Below are 14,410 nucleotides of genomic sequence, written 5' to 3' on the forward strand. Positions count from 1 at the left end.
TGTCGTTAATAGACATAGCGACCTTAGACTATTAGAACTGTCCTGAAATTCAAACAAAAACTACAAGTTGCTGAATTATTTTTTATAGTATTAGCTTTTAGTAAATGTCATAACAGGTTGTTTTAGACGTCACAGGCGTGGGTTCTCCATTACAGTAGATCCCGCCAAAATCCGTCTGTAAATCATATTGCTTTGCTGTGAGAGCAGCATCAAATGTTTGCCCATTAGCTATGACTGAGAAAACAACCTCACATTCTTAGATATACTCTACTAAAACCCAGGTCCATAAGTTATCCTGCTATTTCAGATTTATGGAAATTTAAGTCCCTTCGCTACTGACAGCATTTAGGCTTAAATAGTTATCTTCGAGGAGTAAATTTAAAGCAACAGAATAGAATTCACTCAGCTTTACTGCCACTGTTTGAAAGAAAAGGACTGATAAACACAATAATTTTCCAGGTGTGGATAAAAGACGACAAGCTTTATTGTGCTCTGACATCTTCACGTGACTTCAAATTATATGTTTTGCTTTAATTGTGAGCTGGAGTCTCCAAATTCTTGTGGCAATAAAGATGACAGTTAGGAGAATAGGTATTTTGTTAGCGTCACACCCCGCTTGGGTTTTTGCTCCTCGCTGTGCTTGGACCAATTACACGTCTTGTACTGTGGCAGGTGGATCTCTTGAAAGAATGAAAACTAGATGCTTACTCTTCGGTGGTATCATTCCTGATGGAACACACGCATGCGATCGTGGCTCAAGAGTTGGGAGTTCGCCTTGTAATCGGAAGGTTGCCGGTTCGAGCCCCGGCTTGGACAGTCTCGGTCGTTGTGTCCTTGGGCAAGACACTTCACCCGTTGCCTACTGGTGGTGGTCAGAGGGCCCGGTGGCGCCAGTGTTCGGCAGCCTCGCCTCTGTCAGTGCGCCCCAGGGTGGCTGTGGCTACAATGTAGCTTGCCATCATCAGTGTGTGATTGTGTGACTGGATATGTAAAGCGCTTTGGGGTCCTTAGGGACTAGTAAAGCGCTATATAAATACAGGCCATTTACCATGCACCGACATGCTTTTTGTCTCCACCGCATCTTACGTAGTTCTCACATCTCTGAGTCTTTTGTCTTCCACCTGAAAAGAAAACTTCCTTTTCTTGCTGCAGGTGCACCAGCATCACTTCCACACCTACCTTCTCATCTTTAATCACTGCCTGTTTCTCTCAAACAGAAAAGTGTTTATTTCAAAGCTATTTAACCAGTCCCACTGATGTCGTTTTGCTTCTGGTCTATCTTCATTAAAGGTGCCTGTGAGATACACTCTGTCTTGAGCTTTTTGTCTACTGGCCTTTGGATTTAATAGCTGGTCATACCTGCAGTGGCTGCAAAAACCACAAACACAACATTCTGATTGTGAATGACAATTTAAAATGAATGGAATTGTTAATATAAACAAGTTTTAGTTTGGTGCTCTTTTGATTTATATATAACACCAGCATTTCAATCACAAAAAGCAGAAAGGTCCCTGCCATACACGTATGTCTGATGAAGAATTCATTCCTGTTCACTGCTGTCAAGATGAAAACATACAGTTCTACAGACTGGTGGACAAAATTTAACGTCAATCTGTCCAAAGGCTGTTAAGTATTAACCAGATGGATAGGTGAAATTAGAATTAGAATATCCGAAATTAAAAAATAAGATTTAGGCATATTAGAAATGACAGGCTGCTGACCTGCTTGTATTTTCCCACCAGACCATATTTGGTATGCAAAAGAGCACCTTGAAGCAGCTGGGCTACAGCAGCAGAAGACCACACTGGTTATCATTCCTGTCAGCTAATAACAGGAAATTGGAGCTACAGTTTAGACAGACTTGCCAGAATTGGACAACTGAAGAATGTAAAAATACTGCCTGTTCTGGTGAATCTTGATTTCTGCTGCAACATTCATATGACAGGGTCAGAATCTGAATCCATCCTGCCTTTTAACAACGCTTTGGGCTGTTGTTGGCAGTGTAATTATATATTTTCACGGCACACTTTGGGCTTCTTAGTAACAACCAAGCATCATTTAAACACCACAGCATCCCTGACATTGGCATAGCTGATCATGCCCATCCATTTATAACCACAGTTTACCCATAATCCGATGGCAGCTTCCAGTAGGGAGAATCACCATGTCACAAATCTCAAATCATCCCAAATTGTATTCTTGAACATAACAGTGAGTTTACTGTACTTAAAGAGCCTCCACAGTCACTGACAGAGAACCTCCGGCATGTGGTGGAACAGGATATTGAAATCAAGGATGTGCAGCTAGCAAATCTGTAGCAACTGTGTGATGATGTCATACCAATATGAACCAAAATCTCAGAGGAATTTTTCCAGAAACTTGTTGAGTCTATGCTACAAATAATTAAGGCATTTCTGAAGGCAAAAAGGGGTCCAATCCAAAACTAGAAAGGTGTACCTAATGAAGTATCTGTCCTCATTTAAATTCCCCATTTAAGTGAGTCTAAGTCTTAATTTAAACGCAGTAGCCATGAAAGAGCTGAAAATAACTTGCAATTATTTGTCAGTGTTTACACAGAAACAGCACACAAAATTAACAGTTGCATCCTGTTCAAGAACGAACAAGCACGTGTTTTCCAGTCAAAACAAAACCACACTGAATCCAAGGCCTACTTTCTCTTTCCTCACCAGGAGCTGATCAATACCTCATCCAAGTAATTCCATACCAGACTGTAACACAGTTGGTCAGGGTGCTCTCTATCGCACAGCGGTAGAAGTTACCCAGTATGTCAGCAGACAGGTGTTTCTTCTTCAGTGTTCTCAGGAAAAAGAGGCGCTGAAGGGCCTTCTTGACCAGGCTGGAGATGGAAGATTCAAGATTCTTTATTTGTCACATGTATAGTCACACGAGTACAATACACAGTGAAATGTGTCCTGAACTGTTCCTTTTTCTGTGCAAGTCAATGAAATTTTAAAAAAAGTTAATTAAAAAAAAGATGTTAGTTGACCAGGACAGAATCTCAGCGATGTGGGTCCCCAAGAACTTGAATCTGGAAACCCGTTCAACATCTGTGCCATTTATGTAGATGGGGACATGGGTGTCTCTTTCCTCTCGCCTGAAGTCAACAATGAGTTCCTTGGTTTTGCTGGTATTCAGGAGCGGGTTATTGTCAGCGCACCACAAGGCTAGATGCTTTACCTCTTCCCTGCAGTCAGAGTCATTGTTGTGAACTGATGGACAGGATCTGAAAGTCACGAAAACAACAACATACAAATAACCAACATGGAAGCAAAATTACCCAAATAAATAAATGAAACCAAAATTCTTTGTCAAAACTGAAGATATTTATAAAAACTTACATGAGTTCACATTTCCCCATGTGCTGTAGCGATTTTTGATACGGGTGACATCGTTGGTTGGCAAGGGCATCATCGTGGTGGGGGGGGGGGGACATCACGGGCATCGGCAAAAAAAAAAGTTGCTCGCACCAATGCTACCCCGATATCATGCCAGTGGATTTTGGGGATTGCATGGGCACTGATTGGTCTTCTATTGCCCATTTGGTGGTGCATAGTTTGAGAAGCTGGCACACCGTCATGCTGTCAAACTCATACCGACTGTTAACCGTTCGGTGCAGGAAGCTGTTTTGGCTGTAGGAGAGGTGGTGGGCTATGACAGCGTGAAATCTGCCTCCCGTATGAACGGTGCTATTATTATTTTTCTTGTTAAGGTACCTAAAGTTAATGAGTTGGTGGAAAGAGGTGCCATTATTCACGACACTTTGACACCCGTTCTCCCGTTGGTTAGCCCTGCTAAAAAGGTTACCATCTCAAATGCGCCTCCTTTTATTAAAAATGAAACTTTAGCCAAGGAGCTGTCACGGTATGGCCAACTGGTTTCGCCCATAAAGACGGTCTCTTTGGGGTTGTGCGTCACAGAAGGCAGGTTTTTATGATCCTCAAAGACAACGCTGGCGAGCTGAACCTGTCTTTCATGTTCAAAATAGAGGGTTTCAACTACATGGTGTTTGCTTCATCTGAGAGCATGAAATGTTTTGGTTGTGGTGGAGAAGGGCATTTATTTCGCTCCTGTCCAGAGAGACGAAGAAACACGCAGCCCGCGGATGATGCAGTTGGAGAGCAGGTGCCCGGTTAGGGCTCCTGGTGGAGAAATGGCGATAGCCCATGCGAAGCCTGCTGAGGCCATGGGTATACCCATGGCCTCAGCAGGCTATAGCCCCAGGCTATAGCCCCACTGAGGCAGCAGGCAGCATATTTTTTAGTTATACGTCCAGCTGTACTGGAGGAGTGGGGATTGTGTTCTCTAAGAATTTTTTGCGTTTCTTGCAAAGCAGAGGAAATAATCAAGGGGTGTCAAATATGAAAATGTGAATTTTGTTTTTATTAATGTATATGGTCCAACTAAAGGAGTGGACAGAATGGGTTTTTTAAATGTCCTATGTCATACTGTTAAGGATTCTTGTGATGATGAGTATTTGTTTTTATGCGGGGATTTCAATTGTACTGAACCACACAGAACCTCATCCTGCATCCTCTTGCAGGCTCAGGCAGCTGGCTGCTGCTGTGGACCTGTCAGATGTGTGGAGGGCTTTCAACAGATGTCAGAGACAGTACACGTGGAGCCATCCTAAGGACAATCGTTTATCTTTGGAACGACTGAATCGTATATACTCATTTAAGTACCATTTGAGTATTTTTGAAGACTTGGTTTCTCTGATCATTGTCATTTTTTGACAGTATTTAGTATTTACTTATTTATTGTCATTGTCAAGAACAATGAAATTGCGTTTGGGGCTTCCATACAACCCAAAAAAAAGAAGAAAATAATAAATACCCCTTAAAACCCAAGTGTACATATTTAACCCAGTGTGACTCCAATGCAATAAGACAATCCTTAGCAATAATGTTCGTAGAAATTCAGACAAAGACCTGAGAAACATGACAAAATACAACAATGCAACCCATTCAATATTATTGTACTGTGAGATATGATATCAGATATGATAGTTATCTATTTAAGAAAGAGGGGGGGGGGGGGGGGCAGGAGGGGGAAGAGAATAAAGATATGATGCACCAATGCAGACCAGTTCATTGCTATTAAGAAGTTGGATATGGTTATTGTCCGTGAGAGGGGGGCAGAGAGTTCAGGAGCCTCTGGTTGTCTGGTTTATTGTTCTGTTTTCATTAAAATTGTTTGTGTACGGAGTGCCTACTGGCATTTCAATACAGCCCTGTTGAATGACAAAACTTTTAGAACAACCTTTGAGTATTTTTGGCTCAGTCACAAAAAATCTATCAGATTAATCTGATTTTGTTTGTTTTCAACAGTGGTGGGATTTTGGCAAGGGTCGGGTCAAACAATTGTGTCAATAATTCACTTGTAATCTTACAAGAGACAAAACCAGATCTATGAGAGACCTAGAGACTCAGGTGGCAGAACTGCAGGGTTTAGCAGCGTCTACGGGAAACCGAGGGCTTTTAGATTCTCTCAAATCTAAAAAGGCTTTTCTAGACGACCTGTTGGTCACAACAGCCAAAGGGGCTTTGTTCAGGTCCCAGAGATGGATGCCCCATCTCACTTCTTTCCTTCTGGGATCAGGAAGTTTACTATCAGCTATTATAAGGACCTTTTTAAGAGTGATTTCTCAGAAAATCCCCGTTTGTGCAATCGTTTCTTCAAAGGACTCCCTCAGGTGGCGGCTGAAGCCAATCAAAAATGAGAGGCTCAGCCAACTTTGCATGAATTTTACACTGCTCTGATGAGTTTTCAGAGTGGTAAAACTCCTGGCATGGATGGTCTTCCTGTTGAATTTTACAAAGCCTTTTGGTCTTTGATGGGTGAGGATTTTCTGGAGGTTGTCACGGATAGTCTGCAGAGAGGCTTGCTACCTCTGAGCTGTAGACGGGAGGTTATCGCTCTGCTACCAAAGAAGGGAGATGTACGCAATCTGAAGAACTGGAGACCAGTCTCGTTGCTCTGTAGAGACTATAAGATTTTTTCCAAAGTCCTGGCCACCAGTCTTTGAGACATGATGGCTTCTGTCATTCATGGAGACCAAACATAGTGCGGGCCCGGCAGGCTGATAAGTGATAACATCACTTTGATTAGAGATATTTTAGACCTCTCTAGTTGTTTGGGCATAGATATCGGTCTCAATTTTATAGACCCAGAAAAAGCTTTTGATCGGGTTGAACACCAATATTTGTGGCAAACTTTCACTGCTTTTGGCTTCAGCCCAGGTCTTGTAGCAATGATTCAGGTTCTGTACTGTGACATTACCAGTGTACTGAAACTAAATGGAGTCCATTCAATGTTCTAAGGGGGGTGACGGAGGGCTGTTCTTTGTCAGGGATGCTGTATTCCCTGGCAATTGAACCTTGGCTTCACTAATTAAGACAGAGTAAGAGTGTGACCAAAGGTGTTAAAACAGCTGTGTATTGCCCTTTGTTTAGTAGAAGGTATTTAAACCTAGGGCTGTTCTGGGTTCAGGGGGAGACTCTGCCGGACGTTTGCTGGTTGGTTGGTTTTGCTCTTTTATATTAAAGGATGTTAACTATGCTCACTGTTTGTCTGCAGGCTTTATTAAATGGAAACTTGCACAACAATCCCCAAATACTGGGAGTGACGGCGAGGCTGCAGATGCACGGCCGGTGATTTAGAGACTGATCTGGGACCAGTGATCTCTGTTGTTTCTACCCTGTGTGAGGCTTTATTGGAAGCTGGACTCTGTCTACGTCTGCTGCTGGGATTTTTAAAAAATTACAAGTATGCATTGTGTTAAATTCACAATTTGACTATGACTGGGTTTTGTCACTGATTTCTAGAATCGATTTGATTCTGATTCACAAGGTCCTGATTCAATCCACAATTCGATTCAACTTTGCCTCAGACAGTCAGAATATATAATTCTGATCATTTGTCAGTACAGACACCTGTGAGACTCCATCAGAGGTGTACGCATCACAGCAGAAGTTTATGAAAGTTATTTAAAATGTTTCTTTACATGCCAGTGAAGGCAATTCATATTTTTCTGTAGAAACCAAACAAGCAACCCAAAAACAACATACAAACACCAAATCTCAACGCTGTTTCAGTTCCTTTCATTCATGATCTCGGACGACCCCCCTCATGGGACACTATTTCAAGAGAATTAGGCAAACCTCGTCCAGTGTTTTGGACCCATTCAGAAGGTGTTGGCAGATTCCACAGGCTATGCCTAATAATTACTATAGGGTTTGGTAGGTGGTATATTAAAATTTGGTGTAACGATCGCAGGTATAGTTAGTAGCTTTGCTTATTGCATTGTGTAGGACTTTCCGTGACAACCCGCCGGTTTGTATTTATGGAAGGGTTTGCTATGGCCCTTGCAGGGCCTCCTCCTGAAATTGCCCTTGTCTGGGTGTGTCCTGCTATCTCTCTTGTCTTAAATGCCTCCTTTTTTGTACAGCTGATTCCCATCAGAAATTAGAAGTACTTAACGCCAGAGAAAGGTAAGCTCTAGAGCCAGAGAGCCATGTTGTTGATTGCAGCTAGTGACCTGTGTGTGGTGATTATTTGCTCCTGCTCTATGGAGAGGAGTGTGTGTTTGGTATCTAATTGTGTGGATGCTTAAGCATCCACACTATTGAGTTCCTGTTTCTCTTTATTCTTTATTGTGTGGATGCCTTAGGCATCCACACTATTGAGTTCCTGTTTCTCTTTATTCTTTATTACAGTTTTTCCCAAATGTTAAAACACAAAAGCCAATCCTGTAACCCAAATGACCAGTAGTCTAAACACATTTACTAAATGTAGCCACCATATTCCAGTACCATAAACACATGTCACATGAAGACACAATTCACAAAACACAACCCTCTGTACTCATAAATCTAAACACATTTTTCCTTGCTAAAACACATGTTGCAAAACAACTCTGCTCATATTCTCAAATGAAAGCCCATGTGATGCAAAATGCTTGCCACAGTCACCAATCTTTGAACACAGGGAACACACCTGGCGTCATTCACTACACACAATGACTCAAAATTGAAGACACTTGTTGCTAATGCTGTACCCACATGTAAAAGCAAGTTCAGAGTGCACAGTATGCTGAAGATTCCAAACAAACACAATGGATGAAGGCAGAGTCAGGGGAAGAGGAATTTGATGCAGAGGAGGGAGAAGAGCTGGCCCTGGAAGAAGAGGAGCAGGCCAATGAGGAAGAGGAGTTCAAATGAGAGGAGGAAGAGGAGCGACCATTGAGGAAGAGGAGAAGGCCAACATGGGAGAGGAGAAGGTCCAGTAGGGAGAGCAAGACAACCTCGCACCATCATTACGGACGAGATGCGAGCAACAGCTCAGCGACATGATGCCGCACAGTGATTGTGGTGTGTGTGTGGTGTGAATAACGTAAATAAAAAAACTTCACACCCTGTTCATGTTTTCAAGATTACTGTTGTGTGCAATAGATTCTGTTTTTGCATTGAGTTGTGTTACAGTAGTGTACGTACATGCAGGATTTTCTATAGATTTATACTACTCATATGAAACTCACAAATCTAAATGCCTAATCCTCTGCAGAGATCTACGACGATCCGTTACTGTATAGTTTCTAAAATATGCACTGGCAGTTATGAAACAAAGAACCTTCTCACAAATTGAGCATTGTGTTTTCAATTGTTTTGCTGTAGTGTGTAATGCTGTGTATAGTGTTTACAGTTTTGACAGCTTCGAGCTGCTCTCTTGGTGTGGGAGTTTGAGTTTTGCAGTGGGAAGGTGTGGTTGTGTTTATGTAGCTTTGGAAAAGGGTGTTGTGTTTGGACATTGGGGAACATGGTGGTAACGTTTGTGACATGTGTTTTAGCATTTGAGAAAAACTGTATTCTAGTTGCTTCCGTACATTTTTTGGACCGCTACTCCTCCCACAGCTTTTGTGCTATTTTCACCGTTCAAATCTTAAAAAATTCTGCTCTTTCTGCTAATGGGTGCTATATCTTTTGGTGCTCATAACTTCTATACTTTTTGAGATATTGATTTTTCTTTTCAATATTTTTTGCCCTTTTTTGCATATTATCAGTGGCCTCACTGATTTTCCTTGCCGGCTTGACCTGTGTTTTAGCTCAGTGAGATGAGCGTCCGTTCTCAGACTGGGAGGCCCGGGTTCAAATCCTGCTTATGGCAACATTTCTTTCAGTCAACAGTTAAACTTTTTTTTTTTTAACTCTTTTCACCACAAATTTAAGCTTTTTCACCCGTTTTCAGCACATTTTTCAGTTTTTTCACCAGTTTTCAGCACAAATACCAGCTTTTTCAGCTGCTTTCAGCAAAAACCTCTTTTCAGGAGAATTCTGCTCATTCAACTCTTTTCAGTAGAAATTCTGCTGATTAAACTCTTTTCAGCAGAAATTGTGCTGATTGAACTCTTTTCAGCAGAATTTTCATCTCGTTTCTGCAGAAATTCTGCTTATTCACCTCCTTTCTGCAAAATTTGCAGCCTTTTCACCTCTTATCAGCTCAATTCTAAGCAGCTTCTGCTAATTTCACCACAATTGTCAGTCTCTTCACCTCTTTTTTGTGCGAATGAGTTTGGTGCAGTGAGGTGAGTTGCTGCCTTTAGACCAGAAGGGCCAAGTTCGAATCCTGCTCAGGGCAATGTTTTTTGCCTTTTCAGCTTTTTTCAGCTGACATCTTCAATGTTAAGGCATCCACACAGCATTTTCGCAGGAAATGCAAATTTTTCTAGTTATTCTAGTTGCTTCCGTACGTTTTTTGGACGTTAACTACTCCCTCAGTTTTCAGCCGATTTTCTCCGTTCAAACTTTAAAAAATTCTGCTGTTTCTGCTAATGGGTGCTATATCTTTTGGTGCTCATAACTTCTATACTTTTTGAGATATTGAATTTTTTTTTGCAATATTTTTTGCCCATTTCTGCCATATCATCAGTGGCCTCACTGATTTTCCTTGCCGGGCTGACCTGTGTTTTAGCTCAGTGAGATGAGCATCCGTTCTCAGACTGGGAGGCCGGGGTTCAAATCCCGCTTATGGTAACATTTCTTTCAGTTAACAGTAAAACTTTTTTAACTCTTTTCAACACAAATTTCAGCTTTTTCACCTCTTTTCAGAAGAATTGTAAGTTTTTTCACCACTTTTTAGCAAAAATACCAGCTTTTTCAGCTGTTTTCAGCAAAAACCTCTTTTCAGCAGAATTCTGCTCATTCAACTCTTTTCAGCAGAAATTCTGCTGATTGAACTCTTTTCAGCAAAATATTCAGTTTTTTCTGCTGTTTTCAGAAAAAACCTCTTTTCAGCAGAAATTCTGCTCATTCAACTCTTTTCAGCAGAAATTCTGCTTATTCAACTCTTTTCAGCAGAAATTCTGCTTATTCACCTCTTCTGTAAAAATTTCATCCTTTCCACCTCTTATCAGCACAATTCTCAGCAGCTTCTGCTCATTTCAGCACAATTATCAATCTCTCCACCTCTGCTTTGTGAGAAAGAGGTTGGCTCAGTGAGCTAAATAGCTACCTTTAGACCAGGAGGGCCAGGTTCGAATCCTGCTCAGGGCAATGTTTTGTTTTTGGTTTTTTTCTCAACTTTTTCAGCTTTTTTCACCATACAGCATTTTCGCAGGAAATGCAAATTTTTCTAGTCCTTTTTACTTTTCAGTTTACTGACCAACACCTCAGTTTTGTTTTGTTTCTTTAAACTATGACAGCGACTTGTCTGTCTTTTTTAGTTCAGTTACTAATAGAAGCATTAGTAAAACTCTTAATTTAACAGTTTTGCCTTCCTGTCTCCTTTTTTCGACCTGGACACCTGTTGTTACTTTCCCTCATCCCCTGGACCTTTTTAGGGGAATATAACAAGTGGGGGCTTGTCTGGGTCAGCAATTACCTCTCAGAGGTTACATAGGTTGGGAAAGAACTGTATGATGCAGGGGTGGTTGTCCCGTATCTCTACACTGCTTTCTAGGTGATGGAAAGGTCCTGTTGTGTGATTGTCCTGCCTGTGGTGTGGAGTTGTGGGAGCAGTCGGGAGAATAGCTGCTTCAAGTAAGTAGCGTTGGCTTGTGGGCCTCAACAGCAGGAGAGCTTGCTGCTAGCGACAGGGTGGGCCTGTGGGCCCTCTTACTTTGTTGTATATTCAAGCAAATTTTACCACTTCAGTGATACAAAATTATCTGGGTTTATTTCTAACAAATCATTAATGCTCAAACATGATCTTATAACGTGTCAATAATAACGTGCCTCTCCTTTTTATTTTTCCTGTATAAAATGTACAAATATACAATCAGGTTGTGGCGGAGGCGTGGCCCCGGGCGCAGCTGCAGGGGAGGAGTGGAGCGGAAGGCTCAACAGGGCGGCGCTGCCAGGCCGGTAAGGACAGCTGATGTTGTTTATGGACTGATGATGGTCTCCCTCCGCTGTGTTTATAGTGAGACGAGGAGGAGCGGCCAGAGGAGAGATCAGCTGGGCTCGTGAAGCTGTCAGACTGTGTGACTGAGTCAGCTGTCAAAACAACAACACTTGAATAAATGTGGAAGTTGGCTGTACCTACCTGTGTGTGCGTGTGTCTGTGCCTGGTGTATTCCACAAGTGGTGCCGAAACCCAGGAAAGTGCCGGTGGGGAAATGTCCGACCCACAGGCCGCGCCACCCGCCCAGCCTCTGCAATTCTTGGCGCAGATGCTGGCGGAGATGGCGACGATGAGCCGGGATCAGGCGGCCGACCAGCGTGCCCACCTGGCCGCGCTGCGGGAGCAGACGGACCGGCAGACGCAAGTTCTGGAGCGGCTGGTCGGGGCCGCTGCCACGCCGAAGCCCTCGCCACTGTCGGTGGCGGTGCCCCGGATGGGGGACGGGGACGACCCACAGGTTTCTTTGGAGACCTTCCGTGCCACGGCGGAGGCTTGCCAATGGCCGCGGGAGGAGTGGGCTCCGCGGCTGCTCCCCCTGCTGTCCGGGGAGGCGCAAACTTGGAGGTAGCGGTGACGCTGGCGGAGGACCACCTTGCCGCTGGAGCAGGGGAACCCGGGGACGCCGGACGGAGGCCGAACAAACAGGCCCCGGTGCCGGCCCCAAGGCGCCGTGTGCCGGCACCAGGGCAGGCAGAGCGGCTGCCGGCGCTGAGCCCCACTAACCCTTTCGCGGCGTTGGTGCCGTCCAGGGGAGCCGAGCCAAGTGGAGCCGCCCCCGAGCCACGGAGAGCAGCACAGACGCCGGGGCCGGAGTGTTGGAAGTGCGGGCAGCCGGGGCACCTGAGGAGGGATTGTCCGCTTATGGAAGTGGGGCAGGTGTTTCGTGTTGCTGGCGCCCCAGCACCCTCCCCCGGTCCAGGAGGGACATACAGTATTCCGGTAAGGACTCGAGGGGGTATACGCCAGGCGTTGGTGGACACGGGCTGCACGCAGACCCTCGTACACCAAAGCTTGGTTCGCCCCGGGGCATTGCTGGAGGCAGAATGGGTGGAGGTGAGGTGTGTGCATGGTGACGTTCACAGGTATCCCATAGTGCCGCTGTTATTAAAGTATAAGGGCAAAACGCATAGAGTAACGGCGGCGGTTAGCCCGCGCCTGTCGCACCCCCTGATTCTGGGTACCAATTGGCCGGGGTTTCATCAGCTACTGGGGCAGTACGCGGGGGTGCGATCACGACCGGAAACGGGGTGTAGCGTGTGCGCGGCGTTCAGCGGTGACGCGGGGTCGTCCGACACTGACTCCGGGGGGGAGGAGCCGGCGGGTCCCTCACGGGACGTCCCGCCGGCCCCGGAAGTGTCCCCCATGGGTGATTTCCCACTGGAGCAGTCTCGTGACGGCACCCTACGCTCAGCCTTCGACCAAGTGATGGCTATTGATGGTCACGTGGTGCGCCCTGAGGCCGCGCAGACCTACCCGCGTTTCGTCTTATTAAACGACCGATTATATCGAGTGAGTCGTGACACTCAGACAGAGGAAACACACACCCACAGGTGGACGCACCTGCCCGGCGGCTATCGCATCCTGCCCGCGCCCCAGGACGAAAAAGGAGGTGAGACGGTTCTTGGGGTTGGCGGGTTACTATCGTCGCTTTGTGCCGGGGTTTGCGCAGCTAACCAGCCCCCTGACCGATCTCACTCGAAAGGGTGCCCCGGATCTGGTCCAGTGGACGGGGCCGTGCCAGGCGGCGTTTGTGCAGGTGAAAAAGGCTCTCTGTGGGGAGCCGCTGCTTCACACTCCTAACTTTTCCCTCCCTTTTGTTCTGCAGACTGACGCCTCGGACAGAGGGCTGGGAGCCGTTTTGTCCCAGCAGGTGAGGGGGGCCGACCGCCCTGTCCTATACATCAGCCGGAAGCTAGCAGAGCGCGAGCGCCGGTACAGCACCATGGAGAAGGAGTGCCTGGCCATCCGGTGGGCGGTCGGCTCCCTGCGCTATTACCTCCTGGGACGCTCATTCACCCTCTGTTCGGACCACGCCCCGCTGCAGTGGCTCCACCGCATGAAGGATGCCAACGCCCGGATCACCCGGTGGTATCTGGCGTTGCAGCCCTTTAAGTTCAAGGTGATCCATAGGCCGGGGGCGCAGATGGCAGTGGCCGATTTCCTCTCTCGCTCACGGGGGGGGGGAGGGAGTTGGCTCGGCCGGACGGCTCCCCGGCCTCGAACGGGCGGTGGGGGTGTGTGGCGGAGGCGTGGCCCCGGGCGCAGCTGCAGGGGAGGAGTGGAGCGGAAGGCTCAACAGGGCGGCGCTGCCAGGCCGGTAAGGACAGCTGATGTTGTTTATGGACTGATGATGGTCTCCCTCCGCTGTGTTTATAGTGAGACGAGGAGGAGCGGCCAGAGGAGAGATCAGCTGGGCTCGTGAAGCTGTCAGACTGTGTGACTGAGTCAGCTGTCAAAACAACAACACTTGAATAAATGTGGAAGTTGGCTGTACCTACCTGTGTGTGCGTGTGTCTGTGCCTGGTGTATTCCACACAGGTGTAAGAAGAAAAAAGTAAAATATGTAAATAAATAGTGTTTTGTATATCCACTTGGGGTTATTGCACAGACTTTAGTATTGCAAAGTGGTGGTTTGTAGAGGGAAATGGGGAAAATGTTGTGGTAAGACTGTGTTATCGGTGCATGTGTGAGTTCAGGGTGGTTATGGCCTTTGGGAAGAAACTGTTCTTGAGTCTGTGGGTCTTTTTGCTGATGTACCTGTAGCACTTCCCTGAGGGAAGCAGGCTTAACAGGCTAAAACCAGGGTGGGAGCTGTCTTTAATGATGTTTGCTGCTCTGCTGAGGCAGCAGGAGGAATAAATGTCCATAAGGGAGGGGAGAGAGAGCAGCCGATAATCTTCTGTGCTACCTTGACTACTCATTGAAGTCTCCCTCTGTCCGCCGTAGTGCAGCTGTTGTACCATACTGTGATGCAGTATGTTAGCAGACTCTC

General features: G+C 45.7%; 1 protein-coding gene across 1 annotated transcript; it reads left to right on the plus strand.

Annotated features, from left to right (window-relative positions):
• The first annotated feature begins 11,276 nt into the window (after window positions 1-11,276).
• LOC113024949 (skin secretory protein xP2-like) lies at window positions 11,277-13,862 on the plus strand. Its single transcript, XM_026172250.1, has 4 exons — window positions 11,277-11,378; window positions 11,599-12,357; window positions 13,244-13,652; window positions 13,795-13,862. The coding sequence occupies exons 1-4, from the start codon at window positions 11,277-11,279 to the stop codon at window positions 13,860-13,862; spliced, it is 1,338 nt and encodes a 445-aa protein (XP_026028035.1).
• The last annotated feature ends 548 nt before the right edge of the window (window positions 13,863-14,410 follow it).

The sequence above is a fragment of the Astatotilapia calliptera genome, chromosome 7 (genome assembly GCF_900246225.1).
Source record: "Astatotilapia calliptera chromosome 7, fAstCal1.2, whole genome shotgun sequence".
In the NCBI taxonomy this organism is placed as follows: domain Eukaryota; kingdom Metazoa; phylum Chordata; class Actinopteri; order Cichliformes; family Cichlidae; genus Astatotilapia; species Astatotilapia calliptera.

Bases quoted from the DNA above. Each gene is read 5' to 3' on its own strand.
- LOC113024949 (XM_026172250.1), top strand. From the start codon at position 11,277: ATGTACAAATATACAATCAGGTTGTGGCGGAGGCGTGGCCCCGGGCGC. The intron at 11,379-11,598 runs GTAAGGACAGCT...GTATTCCACAAG, and splicing joins AGGGCGGCGCTGCCAGGCCG to TGGTGCCGAAACCCAGGAAA. The intron at 12,358-13,243 runs GTAAGGACTCGA...TTTGTTCTGCAG, and splicing joins GAGGGACATACAGTATTCCG to ACTGACGCCTCGGACAGAGG.